General features: G+C 44.5%; 1 protein-coding gene across 3 annotated transcripts in view; it reads left to right on the top strand.

Moving 5' to 3' along the window:
* The window catches only part of LOC129173813 (integrin beta-1-like), a 28,187-nt gene that overhangs the window by 1,219 nt on the left and 9,474 nt on the right, over nucleotides 1-17,494 (top strand). The window contains exons 2-9 of one of the 3 annotated variants that reach the window (XM_054764973.1): nucleotides 12,309-12,502; nucleotides 13,256-13,316; nucleotides 14,849-14,934; nucleotides 15,041-15,260; nucleotides 15,348-15,518; nucleotides 16,745-16,983; nucleotides 17,096-17,251; nucleotides 17,314-17,409. In XM_054764973.1, coding sequence (XP_054620948.1) covers nucleotides 13,256-13,316; nucleotides 14,849-14,934; nucleotides 15,041-15,260; nucleotides 15,348-15,518; nucleotides 16,745-16,983; nucleotides 17,096-17,251; nucleotides 17,314-17,409 — 1,029 coding nt within the window. In that variant the 5' untranslated portion in view covers nucleotides 12,309-12,502. The remainder of the gene's footprint in view (nucleotides 1-12,308; nucleotides 12,503-13,255; nucleotides 13,317-14,848; nucleotides 14,935-15,040; nucleotides 15,261-15,347; nucleotides 15,519-16,744; nucleotides 16,984-17,095; nucleotides 17,252-17,313; nucleotides 17,410-17,494) is intronic. The other 2 variants (XM_054764974.1, XM_054764972.1) reach the window with 2 other exon arrangements.

A 17,494-nucleotide genomic window follows, 5' to 3' on the forward strand; every position in this document is an offset into this window, starting at 1 on the left:
GAGCTTCATGCTTCTCACATGCTCCGTTTAAATAATTCAGGGGTCGCTTAGCAGGGGAGGATGCTGCTGATGGAGATGAAAGTCATCGCAATGTTGAAAGTGCAATGAGGTCCACCCTGTGGTGTATCACGCCCTTGGGCTTGTGGACGAGTGTGGATACAACGCAAACACATTTCCAGTGTCAGGCTGTGCATTGATTGGATGGGAGCTCCGTATGAGGGAGGACAGGCGCTGACTCCACCCCCACTTTAATCAAGGAAATGGATGTGGGGTGGGAGGCAAGGACAGAGGAAACGTGGAGACGTTAGATTGAGAACTGGAAAGAGGCAGAGGCGGTATGGAAGGCTAATTGAGGAGGACAGGGGGGGCTGGGGTTAACTTCAAGAAGGTAGTAGCCGTCAGCTAAATGCATGTGACCTCAAGCCCCCCAGGGAACAGCTGCTGCTCTATGGGCTGGACTCCCACCAGATTTACGAGACACACAGCAACACACCAGGGGTTTCCTTCTGGACATGTGACAGTTCTCATGTGCTACCTGCACCTTAAGTGCAACCGCGGTGACAAATGTACCGCCGTGACTTCCTGTCGAAGCGTCCCAAAGTCCCAACACGTTACATTTCTGCTGTTTGTCTTTTGTATTGCTTCCATGGAGCTCTACTTCGCCAACACTTTAGGCTTCTCCCTCTTTTTTCCCTCCACTTTTAGTGTGACTGTATTATGGGTGGTGGCGCCTGCTTCTAAAAACAGCCCCCGAAGGCCCCCCCGAGGAGTAGTTAAAGCCGACCTCGGCTCGCAAGGGTCTGCTGTGAAAACGAAGCTAAACGCGTTATGTCGGCGGAAAAGTAATAGCAGAATGTTTTTATTGTTGCAGCCTGGTCTGTGGGAAGGAGCGGACGTGTTTATTTGACTTTCACGCTCGTCTTTTAAGAAGACACAAAGTTTCTCATGATTCACCAGTAAGACTGGCGCCCGATGATTTCCGCTTCAACGGAATCACCTAATTGGCAAATAGAAACGGGCTCTACTGTTAAATGTGGAAATTGACATATTGTGAATGAAATGATGTCATCATGAGGAGAAGGAACGTTTGTGTGGGGGGGTAATTCCCCGGCAGGTCACTCAATGTCATCACAAACTCTAGCCCTCCCTCTCCTAAACTAAATATGTCAAAACGCCGACCTGAAACACTGGAGAAAGTCGGCGAAAAAACTTCAAAACTCCTCTCTTACTGAGCGTGAATGCAAGCTAGCGGGGTTAGCGTAGTTTAGCAGAGCGTGCTAGTGCGGCTGAGTGAGTGCGTTTTCACCGTGTTGTCTTTTATTGCTTGTTCACGCAAACAAACCTTTTTGATGATGCCCTCCAACGTCGCGCAAATTCTGAGCGAAGTAAGGACGAGAGGTGCGTTTATTCTCACTCCCGACTCGTCTTAACCGTCAACAGACATTCCAACACACACGATGCACTTTCAAAATAAGAGCGCTTTTTGCCACGTACTGTCTACGTGTGTAAACAAAATCAGTCTTAAATATTATCTTCCATTAATAACGCAATTGGAATTGCATCGGTTAACTACGTCTTCCTTTCCCACAAGCACGGGCATTACAGTTGTTGAAGATTTTGTAGTGTCTCCCGTAGCACGTCCGTCTCGGCCATGTCATGTCTTGGAACCGCGATATAGCGAGGGACACCTGTACAAGTCAAAGTGCATAGCTAGAGTTCATGTTGTTCTTCCTTAGACTGCAAAGTAATCAACCCTGAATCACCAGCACTTCTGCTTGTTGACATAATCAATATGGCCATTTGTAATCCTGCGACAACGTCCACCTTTCCAAGAGTGAGGACACACAAGGGTACAATAAGATCGGACATTCCGATGATTGGTGAGAAATATGACTGGTCGACCTCAGTCACATTATCCATCTTCTTTCATTGCTCAGTGTTGATTCTGCTGTGATTGCTTTTGCAGTTTGAAAACGTCCACAGTCGGTGCGACATGGAAACATGGAGTTTCTCGTGAAAAAGGAGACGATGTTAAAAGTTGACAGGATGGCTTGAAGCAGTGACATAATAAACAATGCAAACACTGTTCTCTGCCTGAGTGAATGGCTCTTTCTGACACTCAAACCTCTGCTGTGGAATTGAGTCCTAATCAGACACACAATAGCACATTTTGTAAAAAGAAGAAGACAGAAAAAGATGATGAATCGCCTTGCTAGGACTTGAAAGTGTTGAACAAGCACAGAATCTTGACACAGCTGCCTCCGAGATATCCGCCAGTGTGTAGTCAGTCACTGCGATGCCATCCTTTTCCATGCACACTTTCTATACAAGAACACCAAACTAGAAAGCTGTGCAGCAGCCAGCGTGATGTCATTACAAGCCTGTAAGTCAGTCTGTCACTGCAAGGAACACACATCTTGCAAAATGAAACAGGACAGCTTCGTGCTGCTCCCAAGAGGGAACGCATAAGCACCGAGTGCTTGCTGTTCCTGGTCCGCAGTGTTCTTAATCTGTGCTCGCGGAAATGGAGGCCTTCTAGTTCAAGCGTCAGACCCGGGGCCTAATGAAAGGCATCTGTTTGTCATTAACTTGCCGGATTCTGCACATTCAAGCAGGGGTGGCCACAGCTGGGTCTCCTCGGATTAACACCCAACGTTGACGTTACTGTTTTCGTTGAGAGCAGGATCACACTTTGTGCAGCAGTTGTCAGACATTCTTTATGACTGCTCGGCTACTGTTGGGTAGGTCGTGTTCTGCGCTGGGACTGCTTTTGCTCAGGCATGTGTTAGGTTCCATTTAAAACTCTGCTTTTCTCCTCGCCCCCGCCCCAGAAGGCCAAGTTCATTTTATTTTCTACATAGCGCCAAAGCACATCATAAGTCATTAAGGATAGAGTTCCTGTTGAACAGGCCTATAACTAAACAAACAGCAAAGCTGAAGGTTGCTGGTTCGATCCTCAGTCCTCCCGTGACCACATGGAAGTATCCCCGGGCAGGATACTGACCCCCCAGTTGCTCCTCATGCTGCATCATCAGTAGGTCAATGTGCTAACCGTGTCAAAGCGCTGTGAGTACCTTGAAGGTAGAAAATCTTGGTTAGCATCATTGATTCGTTCCAGAAGGTCAGACTCGAACCAAAACGGACACTAACCAAATCAGGTTAGAAATAATGTAAAGCCAATTCCACTGCTCCAGGAATCCAAAAACACGTTTTCATAGTTTTACATGCAGAAAACAATTCAAAATGAAGGTAAATGCAGATAAATGATGAATGAAAGAGATACACGAACATGTAATATTCAGTCTACCTTCATGGAAGATGTGATTCTTGACGTGACTGTTCTGCTTTTCAACACCACCTTCCTGTTTTGCCATGAGTTATTTCTTGAATTTCTCACCTCAGTAACGCATAATGGAGCCAAAACAGTTGCAAGTCCAGCAGTTTGATAAAGATACAGTGTATATATATTTTTCAAATGGCAAAACAGGAAGGTGGTGTCAAAGAGGAAGGTGTTGATCTCGCTGCCACATCGTGACTTTGCGAAGAGTAACGTTTCCAATGAAGGTAAAAGTAACCTTCATTTCATATACGCCCTCCATCCGTCATTTATATGCATTTAGAATTTTTCATGCATGCAAAACTTCAATTAAAACAACAAAAACGTGTTTTGTGTTAACATTTTTGAGAGGCGACTGCTGATGACATCATAGACGGGCGACATAGCCGACTTCCGGTTCCGGCCACCGTTTTGTAAGCAAGCTCAGAATGCTAACAGGACATTTTGTGATAAAAATACATTAAGAACCCAGCTGGACTCATGCAGTATCAATAACACGACAAGACGCGTGCGCCATATTGTGCGCTAAATAGAAAATGTACGCAAACCGAGGAAAAGTGGTGGTGTAATTATTGACATTAACTGAAAAACGCGCTAACCGGGCCGTACACTAACCAAAGTAAAAGTCAATTTACCATTGATTGATCTTCTTTACACGACGCCTTGTCATTTCTGTATCTACATGGTCTCGTGTTCAGAATTGTCCTCACTGAATCACTGATTTCTTTCATGGAAAGTGACATATTATGTACTGTATGGCAGGCGAGGCGTGTGCAATGTGACTGCTGGGCCCGGTAGCTCTGGTGAAAAGGTCTAAACCGGAGCACGGTCTCCTGATTAATATTTCACAGCTGTATTTGTCCGAGACTGCAGACATGTCGTCATTTTTTTTTTTTTTTATCAAAATAGGTCCTCTCCCAGGCAGGAGGAGCCATTCTTGTTCACCATCCCAGAGAATAAATATCTGGGCAGATGTTCAAGGTCCTGAGTGTGGCGGTGGTGTTGTCGTTTTTAACGTCACAAAAGCTCTGCACTTCAACCCGCCTTTCCCGGTACTCCCTGCTTTGGGTCCCATTGGATGTACACCGTGTCACTGCATGCCTCGTTTGCAGGAGAAGGGTGTGTGGCTCAGACGTGGCTGCTTTTCCAGAAACATAATACAGACTTCCTGTGTGATCCAGCTTCCTGTGCTTTTCAGCAGAGGAAGGAGCAGCTCAAAAAGCATAGGGAGGTTTGGGGAGGCTTTAGGGGTTAGCCAAAGTATTTTACAGTTTCAGCCTGTCCTCCACACGGAAACGGCGTTCTGGGTGTCCTGAAAGTGTATTTTTTTAGGGGTGTCACAGGATCTCGCAAGATAAAAACATGACGATGAAGATTTCTCGCTGGGATGATAATAAATAATTAATCACACAATAAATGAAAATGAACTCTAATTGTGCAGGCCTCCATGTGCATGCATGCCTGCTTTCAAACAGGAAGGAAGAGAGGTCACTCTGTGCATTGGTCTCAGCTCCTTGGCGTGAGATTAAAACCTTGTCGTTCAGAAAAACACTGGGATGATAATAAATCAAGTAATCACGCAATAAATGAAAATGAAGTCAGTAATTCTGCCGGCCTTCATGCATGTTACCATATGCATGTCTGTTTTCATCGGCTCTTGTCTCCAAACAGGCAGTTCACTCCTTGCCTCGATGCGTTTGTTCTATAGAACAACAACATGAACGGAGTGAGACCTTTTATGTCATACGGTGGGTGGAGGCGGGGCTGCTAGAATACACATAGAGTGCAAAAGAGGGTAACCTAGTAGAAATTAAATTAGTAGATTGCAAAATGTGGTCATATATTTTTTCATCTTACTTTTCTTAAATTAATGTTAAAATCGTGTCTCGTCTCGTCTCGTCCTCGCAGCCCCAATCTCGCGCATCGCCTCATCTCGTGAGTGGTGTGTCTCTCGACACACCTGGTGTTTTTTGAAAACAGCTTCCAGAGTGAGAGAGTCTGAAAATGCCGACTTGTCCTTTCCGTGTAGACGAGCAAACCCGCAGCTTTTTGAAAACGATGACCTCACCGACCCTTTGTCGTCACGTGACCAGAAGTGAGTTTTGACCACAAGACTACGTAATATTTGAATATTTGCTCTGGCGTGACTCGACCCAGTCGACATTCTTGGGATATTTTGTTGATTTATTTCCCAAAATGAGTCACAGAAGTAATTCTTTCATCTTTCGTCTAGTTTGGTGTGTCATGTGGTTGCGTGTGTGTCACGTGGTTGCGTGTGTGTCACGTGGTTCCGTGTGTGTGTGTGTGTGTGTGTGTGTGTGTGTGTGTGTTTACAGCGCCACACGTAGGTGTGCCTCGTGTATTACATCATTTTCGTTGCTGTCTGGATGCAACTGCAGTATTTACTAATCCGATACTGTTTGGACGCAAATTTATACAAAAAAAACCAACTCCTGAGAGCGTTTCTTTGTGGACAGGGCTTTAGTCTGCAGACACTCCAGGTTGAACTCTGGCAGATCTCCATTGCAGGAACTCAGGGCACGCACTGGCCAGGTGGCAGGAACGCGCACAGGAACCACTCTCTAATGTGCCTCGTATGATAGCGGAGCTTTCGCGGTGTAATGAATCCTGCATAGAGTGTGAGCTTGCCAAACAATACGAGCCGCAGACGAGGAGAGAAATGAACCAAAACATTTGCACAGCATCTCCACTTTGATGTGTCCTTGCTGTTTGGAAGTTAGCTTCCTGCAAAAGGGCCACAAAAGTGTTTGAAAATGATTTTCCTGTGGGTGTACGGGGTGAAGGTGAGGTGAGCTTCTTTTGTCTATCGTTTTGAGTGATTGCAGGCGCCAGGTGGAAGCATGAGTCAGAAATATCTTTTCAGCGCGGCACAACTATTTTCCCCACTGGGATGGAGCCATGAATAGCCCTTCTCCCAAGGCAGTGGATAAGCCTGGATTGTTTCACTTGGCCTGGCGAGCAAGCTGTTGCTGTACGGGCTTTATTCCGTAGAAGTGATTGGAACGTGGTGGAAAGAAAGCAGCACCGCCTACATGTCATAGATTGGTCAGGAAAAGGAAGTCCTTTCAAGGCGTGATCCCTGCGCTGGGGTGTATGTTTAGCTTCTGTCACACACAAGCGGAACGCTGGCTGGCTTCAGGCCATCATGCAGTATGTGGCTGAACTTCCAAGACTGCCATCAAGCGCTTTAAGATGCTCATGAAGCCGGCATTCGGGCTGTCGCCACAACTCCTATATTCAATTAGAGAGCGTATAATTAGGAGCATTAGTTGTGTTATTTTGGAAACTGCCGTCAAAGACTTTGTTGTGACTGCCTGAACTTGAACATTATTATCGTTAATTTCTACTACGTGAATGACGGGAAGGCATCAGCCCCGTCCCTGTATCATTTCGTACCAGCATTGGACTAAGCAGGAATGTACAGGCTGGATAAAGGAGAGTGGGTGGAAGCTGTCTTGGTTTTGCATTCCTTTCTCCGGCTCACAATTTCCACTCTACGTCCAATTTTTTTCACAGTTCTTTCCATGAAAAGAATATTTTTCTTAAATGTTGATGGTAGGGTTGTCACTATACCAGAATTTCAGTAGTCGATACCACTGGCTGTGAATTGATAATAAATGCCGATAATGAATGAATGAGTGAATCACACAATGAATGAAATGAAGTAAGTTGAAGTTAATATTCCGTGTTGCCACACGCATGTCTGTTTTCCTAGTCTCTCGCCTCCAAACAGGCCAGAAGAGGGTTCACTCCCTGCCTTGGCGTGTTTGTTTCATAGAACAATGGCATGAACGGAGTGAGCCTTGTTGTCAGTCATACAGTTTTGGTGGGTGGAGGCGGGGCCACAAGCATACACACAGAGTGCAGAAGACTGTAACAAGCTAGAAATCATATGAGTAGATTGCAATATAGTCATATTTTTCTTTTGTTACATTGTATTTGACCTAAAAGGAATGTTAAAATCTTGTCTCATCGCATTCTTGTAGACCCAATCTCGTGTATCATCTCGAGTGTCTCGCGACACTCTGAGTCAACACACATTGAAATACAAGTGACATGTAGCGTTATGGTCATGAAGTCAGCCATGGCCAAGTCCCACATGATAGAGTGAAAAAAGGTTCTCCTCCCATTCCATGTGGAAGTGGTAAGTTTCTGGCTTCTGAAATTCAGAAGATGTAAATTTAAGGCTATTTAAATTAAATGAGAAATTTAATTTAAACTACTACTACATTTAAAAATTAAATGAGTAGATTGTCATATATTTTTATTGTACATATCTTAAAAGTAATGTCTCTTCTCGTGAACTAAGTGTCTGGTGACACCCAAATATCCAAGTATCGATTGTTGTGACAACCGTAGTTGCTCATGAGAGTAAACTACTAAATGTTAAAGGCAGCAACATCTGCCTCATTAGTATAAATGATCACACTGGGCCTCTTTTATGAGGAGAGGGGCGGTGAGTTGGGACACTTTTGGGATCACATCCTCTTTCATGGTCTCAGAGGACAGCCTGATTCATCGCTTTTGTCCTCCATGAGAGGGTCCTCCGGATGGGGATGGGGAGGTGGGGGTGGGGGGATGGACGGAGACACTAGCAGACGCTGTTTGGTATTCTCCTTCAGCTCTGTCGGACGCCTTGTAATGTCTCGGAATGCCATCATTTCTCATGGCTGTTGAAGGTCGTGTTGAAGTCAAAAGGCCACAGGCTGCCTTTGGCTCACGTTGGACAAGTGGGCTGTGAATGGTGATGATGACGATGGCGGTGGTATGAGTGGGAGAAGAAGGAAAGCAAGGAGGGGGGGTGTGGAATGCCAGAGATATGCCAGAGACAACTCTAGAGACCAAAGGCAGGATGGAATGGGCCTGTGCAAAAAAACCCTCAAAATATGTTGCAGCTTGGGTCGGGTGGACGAGTTTTTATTTTTATACAAAGCAGCAGAACCATCCCTTTTCTGCAAGACACATTCTGGCAGCGTGTCTGAGTGCACATTTTCAGTCCAACACAGTCCTGCAGTAAGAAATCATCACATGATTAAAATGGACTCTGTTTCAGTGAGTCCTGCACAGTTGGTGCGTTTACTATCCTCTAAATCAGGGGTCACCAACATGGTGCCTGCGGGCACCAGGTAGCCCTCCACGACCACATGAGGTGCCCGCAAGCCTGCTTTTCATTCAGGTGTTCAGTTAATAATGAAAGAACAGTAGAAAGAAATGCATTCTGAAATACAAAATGTGACTTGTGGACACCAGCATTTTGTTCATGTTTTGGTAAAACAAGCATATTCGCTTTGTTTGGGTTTAAAATAAGCTCTGAAAATAAATGTTACAAAAATGAGTAGCTCTTGGCCATTTTCATTTTGTAAAAGTAGCTCTCACAAGGAAAAACGTTGGTGACCCCTGGTCTAAATGAAGCTTCCTTTCCAAGCAGTTAGTTGAGCAAGCACTCCTTTGAATTCACGATGGCAGAGTCGTGGTGCCAGTGACGCAGCTCTGGACCTCAGCAGTAAATAAAAAATGTGTTGGCAGCTGAGCTTCACGGTGCTCTTTGTAAGAGAAAAGCAGGGCTTTCCTGCACTTACAATATCTCTTCTTCCCCCAGACGTGCTAAGGAGGAATGGAAAAGAAGGAAAAACAGGAAAGGGCGGTGCTCATTTCCCTACTTGGTGCTGCTGACTCAATTCCAGAGGAAAAGATCTCCCAGGCTTTGCTTGCCTTTGCTGACTTGGCCCTTTCTTCTTCTTCCATAATCCCCCTCCTCAATTTACAAGTACATGATATGGCTCGTGTTAGCGCCGCACAATGTTTAAGCTTGTTTAAGCCAGCGCTGCCCTGGGCTCAACAGTACGTATTGCAGCAGTGCACTGGCACATATGATGTCATAGGAGTTGAGGAAATATTGCCGCGCTCTCGCCCAGTAGTAAAAAAAGACTTACTCCAGTTTTTCCGGTGCCGATGACGAATGCAGGGACCCACCTTGCTTCATTCTCATCCCTATGTACGTATTGTACGTATGTAGTGTACGTACTGCGGATGTAGAAAACCACGCAGACCTGATGCAAAGTTATGAGTGAAGGTGATAATAGGGGTGTCTCAGTCCCATCTTCAGGATCGGGATCGGCTGCCGATGCTCTGTATTGGAACGTGTGGTAATGCAAGAAGAAAAGGCAACACCACCGTGCTGACATGTCCGCCGTGTACCGTGGTGAAGTTACTTTCAGTTGGATGTTGGATATTTGGCTCCGTAGCTACAGCGGTAGTTCCCTCTCGCTGTGCCTGGACTGCTTGTCATGCTGCCGGGAGCTCGCTCGGGAAGTGCCGCTGTGCAGTTGCGGGGCTATGTGGCGGCCAGTGGTGGCCGTGGCCACCCTTGGTCACTCTCCGGCCACCCCACTGGCCATCTAGACATTTCCGGTATCCACTTATTGCCACCCCTATGTGAGTAATTAAACAATTAAACATTTCTGGCTCGGCCACCGCCACTGTAACCGCTGGTTGTTTATACCAGGGACCGTCAATAAATTACTATTGCGTTGAAGAGAGTTTGTTAAAAAAAGTCATATATTCTCCATCACACCACAAATTGATCTATAATCATGTCAATGATTAGTACTACCCTAAAAGTATTTTGCCCGCCCATTTTTTCCAATTTGATCTTTTATTGGACGAGGGACCAAACAATATTGTCGGTCATGCTGTGGAATAAAAACGCACATTCAGCAACACTTTGGTTGCATTATTTTTAATACTTTGAAGAGCTAGTTTCATAACCATAATTAATTCCACAAATTCATGTTTGTAACACACTTACTATTTAAAAAAAAAGAATAAAATGAATACATTTTTTAAAAATTTAAAAATCTAAATGTCTTCTGATTTCAACCTCTGAAATGTGAATATTTTTAAAAATGTCTTTAGTCCTCCATGAAAGCAAAGCTATTATCTTAGTGCTTTAGGCAAAACAAGATGGTCACACACATCAGCTTTGACTTTAGGACCAAACCATTAAAGACGAGGTCACAACTGGTCGTACGGGCTCCTACGGCTGGTCTACGTGCAAAAAATGTCACCTGAAAATATCCCTCCGTTTTTGTGAGTTGGTATAATGATGTGTATATATTTATTTTTGCTAATTATAGTCTCCTGGGAAATTCTCATCAAAACAGTTTGCTTCAATAAACACTTTGCATGTCACGCCACTGATAAATGGTGTTTAGCTTTGTGGATGTCATGCAAGCATCTCATTCTTTAGACCCTGCCAGCACGCACACGCTCACACACACACACACACACACACACACACGGTCACAGCCATTATTTCAGCACTCCTGGGAAAGACCTTTTTTCCCTTTCAGACACAGTAAATCAAACTATGGCGGTGTTGTCCAACAATGTAAGACGTTCCAATTCTTTCCTGTGCAAAAGAAAGTGTAATGAAGTATGGAATTAATATTGAGAAAATGTGACTTGGATCTGGTTTTGTGCTTCTCTTTTTATGGATCGTGTTTTTCTTATTTCTCTTCTTCCACTTTCACAAACAGGAAAATCCTGATCATGTCAGGTCTACGGTGGGGCTGCAACCAAAGATTATTTTCTGAGTTGCTTCAACTGACGCTTGTTGTTTCCATCAACGTTCTAAACTGATATGAAGCAAACACAAAGAGTGAGTGGTTTGGTGGGCAACATATCAGAAAAGAGGCAAAAATGTCCATCACCGTTTTCCAAAGTCAAAGTTGATGTGTGCAAATGTCTTGTTTTGTCTAAAACACAAAAATAATAACCCTGCTCTCAGGAAATGTTCAAGTATTCACATTTGAGAGGCTGGACTCGGAGGATATTTACATTTTTAAATCAAAAAAAGGATTAATCAATTATGAAAATAGTTGTCGATTAATCGGATAATGGATCAATGATGCAGAATGATGCAGCTATGAATCCAAAGTATTCTTCAGGTCCCCCCCCCAGTGTATCGTGAACAATAGTGAAGCTACGTGTTGTCTCATATTTGCCTTGAGGTTTCACCAAAGCGTGTGGGTGTCATGTGACGCCACTGGTCGTGGCTGTGCGACTTATCTCGTATGCTAACATGACGTCCACGCACACGCATCGCCATGCAGCATCAGGGATCTAATCTGGGCATCTGTAGACAAGCAGTCGACTGTCTGTGGCTATACACACGACACTGGTGCGCACGCACACACTCCAGGCACTGAGGAATGCATCACTTAACACCACACACACTCAACGTCAGAGCTTCCTTTACCGCAGAGTCAGGGAATGCAGGCTTTTAATGGAAGCTCTATGAATAGCCAGCAACTGCCACTCGTCTAAAACACTCATCATAACTTAGCACATCTCGCTCTCATTTCAGACTCCTGTCCCGAATATTGCATCTGCTGAGCTTTGTGATTGAGGAACTGGCGGGGTATTGTTTTTACATTCCACATGGAAATTAGATTTGGATCAAGCGGTGGCTGACCCGACGCCGACCGGCGCACTTTAGACCAACGATGTGGCGCTCGCTCGCCAACGGAGTCGTTAGAAGCGTGTCAGTGCTGCTACTTACCTTGTGACAGCAGTGGGGGGGGGTCACATATGGAATGACATTGGAATCCTTAGTCTTGCATGAATAGTGAGAACAATAAACAACTTTTTTGCTATGAATAATGCACATGAAAGAGACATTTCTTTATCATTAGATTTGATTATTTGTAATATTATTTTTACAATTATATATATATATTTTTTTATTTTTACATGTTTTATTATTTTTTTATATAATCAGTATGTTTAAATGTTATTATTTATTTGTAGTTTTTTTTAAATTATTGTATTAAGTAAAAAGTAATAAAAAGAATCAAAAAGGCACTTCATCTTGTGGGTGAGATTTTAACATTACTTTTAAGAAAAGTACAATGGAAAAATATGACAATATACTGCAATCTACTCATAGAATTTCTACTAGGCTACACTCTTCTGCACCCTGTGTGTATGCCAGCGGCCCCGCCTCCACCCACCGAGACAAAGAGACAGTGTTACTGACAAAAGGGCTCACTCCGTTCATGCCGTTGTTCTATGGAACAAACACGGCAAGGCGCTGAAAAGCAATGCACAGAGTGAACTCTCCCTCTTCCTGCCTGTTTGGAGGTGAGGAACACAGGCACGCATGCACATGGCAAAGTATTGATTATCCAGTTCATTTTCATTTATTGTGCGATTCATTTATTCATTATCGTCCCAGGCCTGGTGCCCACGAACGAGCAATCTTGTCACGTTTTAATCTTGCGAGATCTTCTGGCACCCCCTGCTGTTTACTGCATGCAATTTGACTTTCTTGTTTTTTTGCTGTCAAAGCGCATTTCAACGGAATCATGCGATGATTTGATGCCCCATTTTTACATGGGTCAGCCCATTGCCGTTATTAGTACGCCATGAGGCTTGTATTATAGACGCTGACCAGAGGACCTGCTCACAGCAGAAAGGTCAATATGCGTTACCACGCCAGGCCTCCAGGGAGCTCCTGCTATTTACAGTAAAGGGGATTGTGGGAAAAGGCAGGCGATGCTGGGAGAGAGTGTACACATGAATGTAAGTGCGCATGCATGTGTGTGTGTGTGTGTGTGTGTGTGTGTGTGTGTCTGAATTGAATTAGCTGCCTGTTGCCCTGCGACCAGCTGCAAATAGCCAAGCCCCCACCCCGCCCACCCACTACAGGATCATTTATTACCTCCAGTTAAAACGCGGCCATTTTGAGATTTCATGTGTCATCTCAAGCCGCTCCTCACTGCCATTTTGTCCAAGAAATGAGTTCATGTCTTCAGACCACCAAGCTCAGCAGCTGTGATGGTTTTATATTTACAAGAGACTGCAATGGACTATCATCTTCATATGTTCTTTCAGATGGACGTGAAGCTGATCTTGATATCGACGTTGTTAGGAGTCTTCTGCAGCGCCCAGAAAGGTAGGATGTCTGTTAGCTTCCATTAAGAACACCGCGACCCGTCTGTCCCTCCAGCGACTATATTTCAGAAATATATTTAGTAAGAAATAGTGCTGTTTCATGGCCGATTATTCATCTAAAAATATGCACATTTAAAGAAATTGCAAGCATGAAAATGGCTAAATGAAGTAAAATACGAAAGATTCATTCAAAGACATTGTGATGATATGTAGTATTGTACACTGGTCACTAGGTGTCAGTAATGTTCCTGTAATGTTAGCTGAGACACACAAGCACCAGACTTGACTGCTGCCAGAACAACAGGCTTTTATTGCAGCTTTCAATGATCTCACACGGGCTGCTGTTGCAGCCGTAACCCACGCCAAGCTAAAGCCCAACTCCCGACGTCACTTCCTGTCCGCCACCTACTCAGCTCCTCGAGCACCCGAGCACATTTACAGCAGCACACACGAGCATGAGCCTTATTTTCTCTTATGATGTCTATGACATTGGGGAATCGGAGTGTAAAGGTGACTATAGGGGTGTTTTTTCACATCTAGAGGGCTCTAATAATGTCTAAAAAAAGTGCATGTAGAAGGTGGTAAACAGGTGTTCTATGTTTTGTATATCTTATTTTCTCTTATGTCTACTATATTGGTTAATAGGAGTGTAAAGGTGATTGTAGGGGTGTTATTTCATGTCTAGAGGGCTCTAATAATGTTTAAAAAACGTATATAGAAGGTGGTAAGCTGGTTTTCTATGTCTTATTTTCTCTTATGTGTACTATATTAGGTAATAGGAGTGTAAAGGTGACTACAGGGAAGTTCTTTCATGTCCACAGAGTTCAAATGTTTAACGATAAACATGAACAAGGAACTCCCCCAGTGCTAACGTGTGAGTCTTATTTATGTCTGATATGTTGTATTTTCTCTTATGTGTACTATATTAGGTACCAGGGGTGTAAAGGTGACTACAGGGGTGTTATTTCATGTGTAGAGGGCTCTAATCATGTTAAAAAGCGTGTTTAGAAGGTGGTAAACAGGTTTTCTATGCTCTAACTACAATAACATTCCATTTCTGAATAAGGAATCGTAATTCATGGAAATGGACTAATCATGGTCGGGTGTGGAACCAATTAACCTCCATAAACGAGGCACTACTCCGCTCCTGTTTCTACAATATCATAAGAAAACCAAATAAGAAGCCAAACACAAGTGGAAGAAAACCTTACGTTATTATCTGCTTTGTGAGGTCAGTGAGGTCAGCTTGTGTAAGTGTATTATTCCCAGTGATGCCCCCCCCCCACCCCCCAGGGTATAAAAGGTAGCTAATGATGTCATTGGCTGCTGCTGAAGCTCTGCCTAAGCTTGATGGAGAGGATAATGGAGGCTGGATATTCCACTCCTGTCTCCGATTACCACCGAGCCGCTGTGTTCCAAATGAACTGATGTGTAAACACCAGGGGGAGTTTCAGGGGGGGCTTACAGGGCTGCTTACTTAGCACCGTCTGACTCTGCATCCTCTTGGTTTCTCTCTTTGTGTTTTTCATGCAGAGGGGAACGAGTGCATCAGTGCTAATGCCAAATACTGCGGGGAGTGCATCCAGGCTGGAGCAAAATGTGGCTGGTGTACAGACCCGGTATGCATCAGCGCTGTCAGGCAGGATGATACCGCACCGTTGCACGGGTCTCCCATCTCCTATAGAGTAGTGCAATAAAGCCCCACGTGCTGACTGCTGATTTCAGGACTTCCTAAAACAAGGCGAGACCGTCTCGACCCGATGTGACGAGCTGCAGTCTCTGAAGAGCCGAGGTTGCAAAGAGCAGATGATCGAGAACCCTCATGGAGAAAAGAGGATCCTCAAGAACAAGATGGTGACGAACCGCAGGAAGGCATCACAGAAGCTGAAGCCGGAGGACATCACGCAGATCCAGCCTCAGAAGCTCAGCCTCACCCTCAGATCTGGTGAAGAATTGTCATCAAGAAGCATTCATTCATTCATTCATTCACCGGTCAGCATCACAGGCGTCTGACATCACCGTGTGTTGCTAGGTGAGCCGCAGGCTTTCAACCTGAAGTTCAAGCGGGCAGAAGATTATCCCATCGACCTGTACTACTTGATGGACCTGTCCTACTCCATGAAGGACGATCTGGAGAACGTGAAGAACCTGGGAACCAGCTTGATGCTAGAAATGTCAAAGATCACCTCAGACTTTCGGATAGGTGAGGATTCGGGTTCACCTTCAGCCGGGGGTGTCCAAACTTTTTTCCACTGAGACAATATGCAAAGTAAGGTGTAGAAAAATGGCCATATTTTTGTCTCAGCAAAAAAATCACAAGTAAAATAATGTTCTCCTACTATCAAGGAGTAATGAAATAATGCTGGCAACCACACCGTTTTTGGAAAGCTGCACATTTTCATCGCGATAAGAACCAAGTATGAAACTGTGGACTGATGCAATCAGTAAAATGATAAACCGACCTCACTGAACTCGTCTATCGGAGTTGATTGTTTTGCTGCACGAAAGGGAAGGAGTGTCTGATTCTTCCTGAGGTGTGATATTAGATTAGACTTATGAAAGGAAGATGCTTTCCTCCCATCTGGCAGCGCTTTACAAACATTGCAAATTGCATATTTACAAGTCCCAAATAATTCCAAACCACGGACGTACTGAGCTAGCAGGTTATCATTATCGGCAGAAAAACTGATACGGATAGGAACACTTTTTCTAATTTTGATGCCAATATTGGCAATCGTTTTCTGTTATACACATACACACATATACCCGTACTGTGCAGGTGAGCCTGTCGTAACTTCCCCTGAGCTCACCTGTAAACAAACATTCACTTTCAGAGACATTTTGCATGTACCAAATGGGAAAAAATATAAGTATATCGAGCACACAAAAAACCTTAGCAGCAACCTGAAGCTCCAGGGCTGCAATGTTTGAAAAGTGCAAAAGGTTTGCCGGAGACCTCCGTGGTGTCACACCGGCTGCTCGGAGCATGTGCCCGAATACAGTGCACCTTGCTGGGCCACAGCAGGTGGCTCCTCCCCCTCTATACTGTGGTTCTCCTGATAGTAGTGATGTCATCATATTTCATTAGGACTAATCAACAAATCCTAATTTGTTCCAGTCCTTCTTACCTCCAGGGGTGCACTAACTACACTTAAATGTAAATTTAAAAAGGTATTCAGTACTTTTAGTATCGGTACCATGGTGGTCTTGAGAAGCAGAAAGTTCTTGGAATCGGTTTGGAAAAAGAACATTGTGCATCTCTATTTATTATGTATATATTATTCAAGAAGTATGTTTTTATTTATGGTAGTATATTTCATAAATCATGAATGTGTTTTCAGAATATTTTCAGACACGAGTGTTTTAAATCATATCAGTGTTTCCTTCAGGTGTTTATGAATTGACTTATTTTGGACATTTTTCCCGCAGGTTTTGGTTCTTTTGTGGAGAAGACGGTCATGCCGTACATCAGCACGACCCCGGCCAAGCTGCTCAACCCGTGCACCGGCGACCAGAACTGCACCAGCCCGTTCAGCTACAAGAACGTGCTGAAGCTCACCAGCGATGGCAAGAAGTTCAACACCCTGGTGGGCCAGCAGCATATCTCAGGAAACCTGGACTCACCTGAAGGGGGCTTCGATGCCATCATGCAAGTTGCCGTGTGTGGGGTATGGCGAGAAACAAATGGATCTATAGGATGAATTCTATCCACCTCGTTTTCCCACACTTTCATGGCAGTGCGCGGCTAGCATTTTCACTCGGCATCCTGTCTTCTCTCAGGATCAGATTGGTTGGAGGAATGTGACTCGCCTCCTGGTCTTCTCCACCGACGCCGGCTTCCACTTTGCGGGAGACGGCAAGCTCGGTGGCATCGTGCTGCCCAACGATGGAAAATGTCATTTGGAGAACAACGCTTACACCATGAGCCACTACTACGTTGGTATTTATCTTTCTAGTCATGGCTGGACGTGTCCCATGATGCGCTTCTCTTCCTCCAGGACTATCCCTCCATCGCTCACTTGGTTCAGAAGCTCAGTGACAACAACATCCAAACCATCTTTGCTGTCACAGAGGAGTTTCAGCCCGTTTACCAGGTTGGTTTTGGGGTTTTTAATGGTTGTGCACGCTCATAAATGCCTTGAACTCGCTTTTCCCTAAGTCTCCCTGATGGCGGCGCAT

The sequence above is a fragment of the Dunckerocampus dactyliophorus genome, chromosome 21 (assembly GCF_027744805.1).
Source record: "Dunckerocampus dactyliophorus isolate RoL2022-P2 chromosome 21, RoL_Ddac_1.1, whole genome shotgun sequence".
Taxonomy (NCBI): domain Eukaryota; kingdom Metazoa; phylum Chordata; class Actinopteri; order Syngnathiformes; family Syngnathidae; genus Dunckerocampus; species Dunckerocampus dactyliophorus.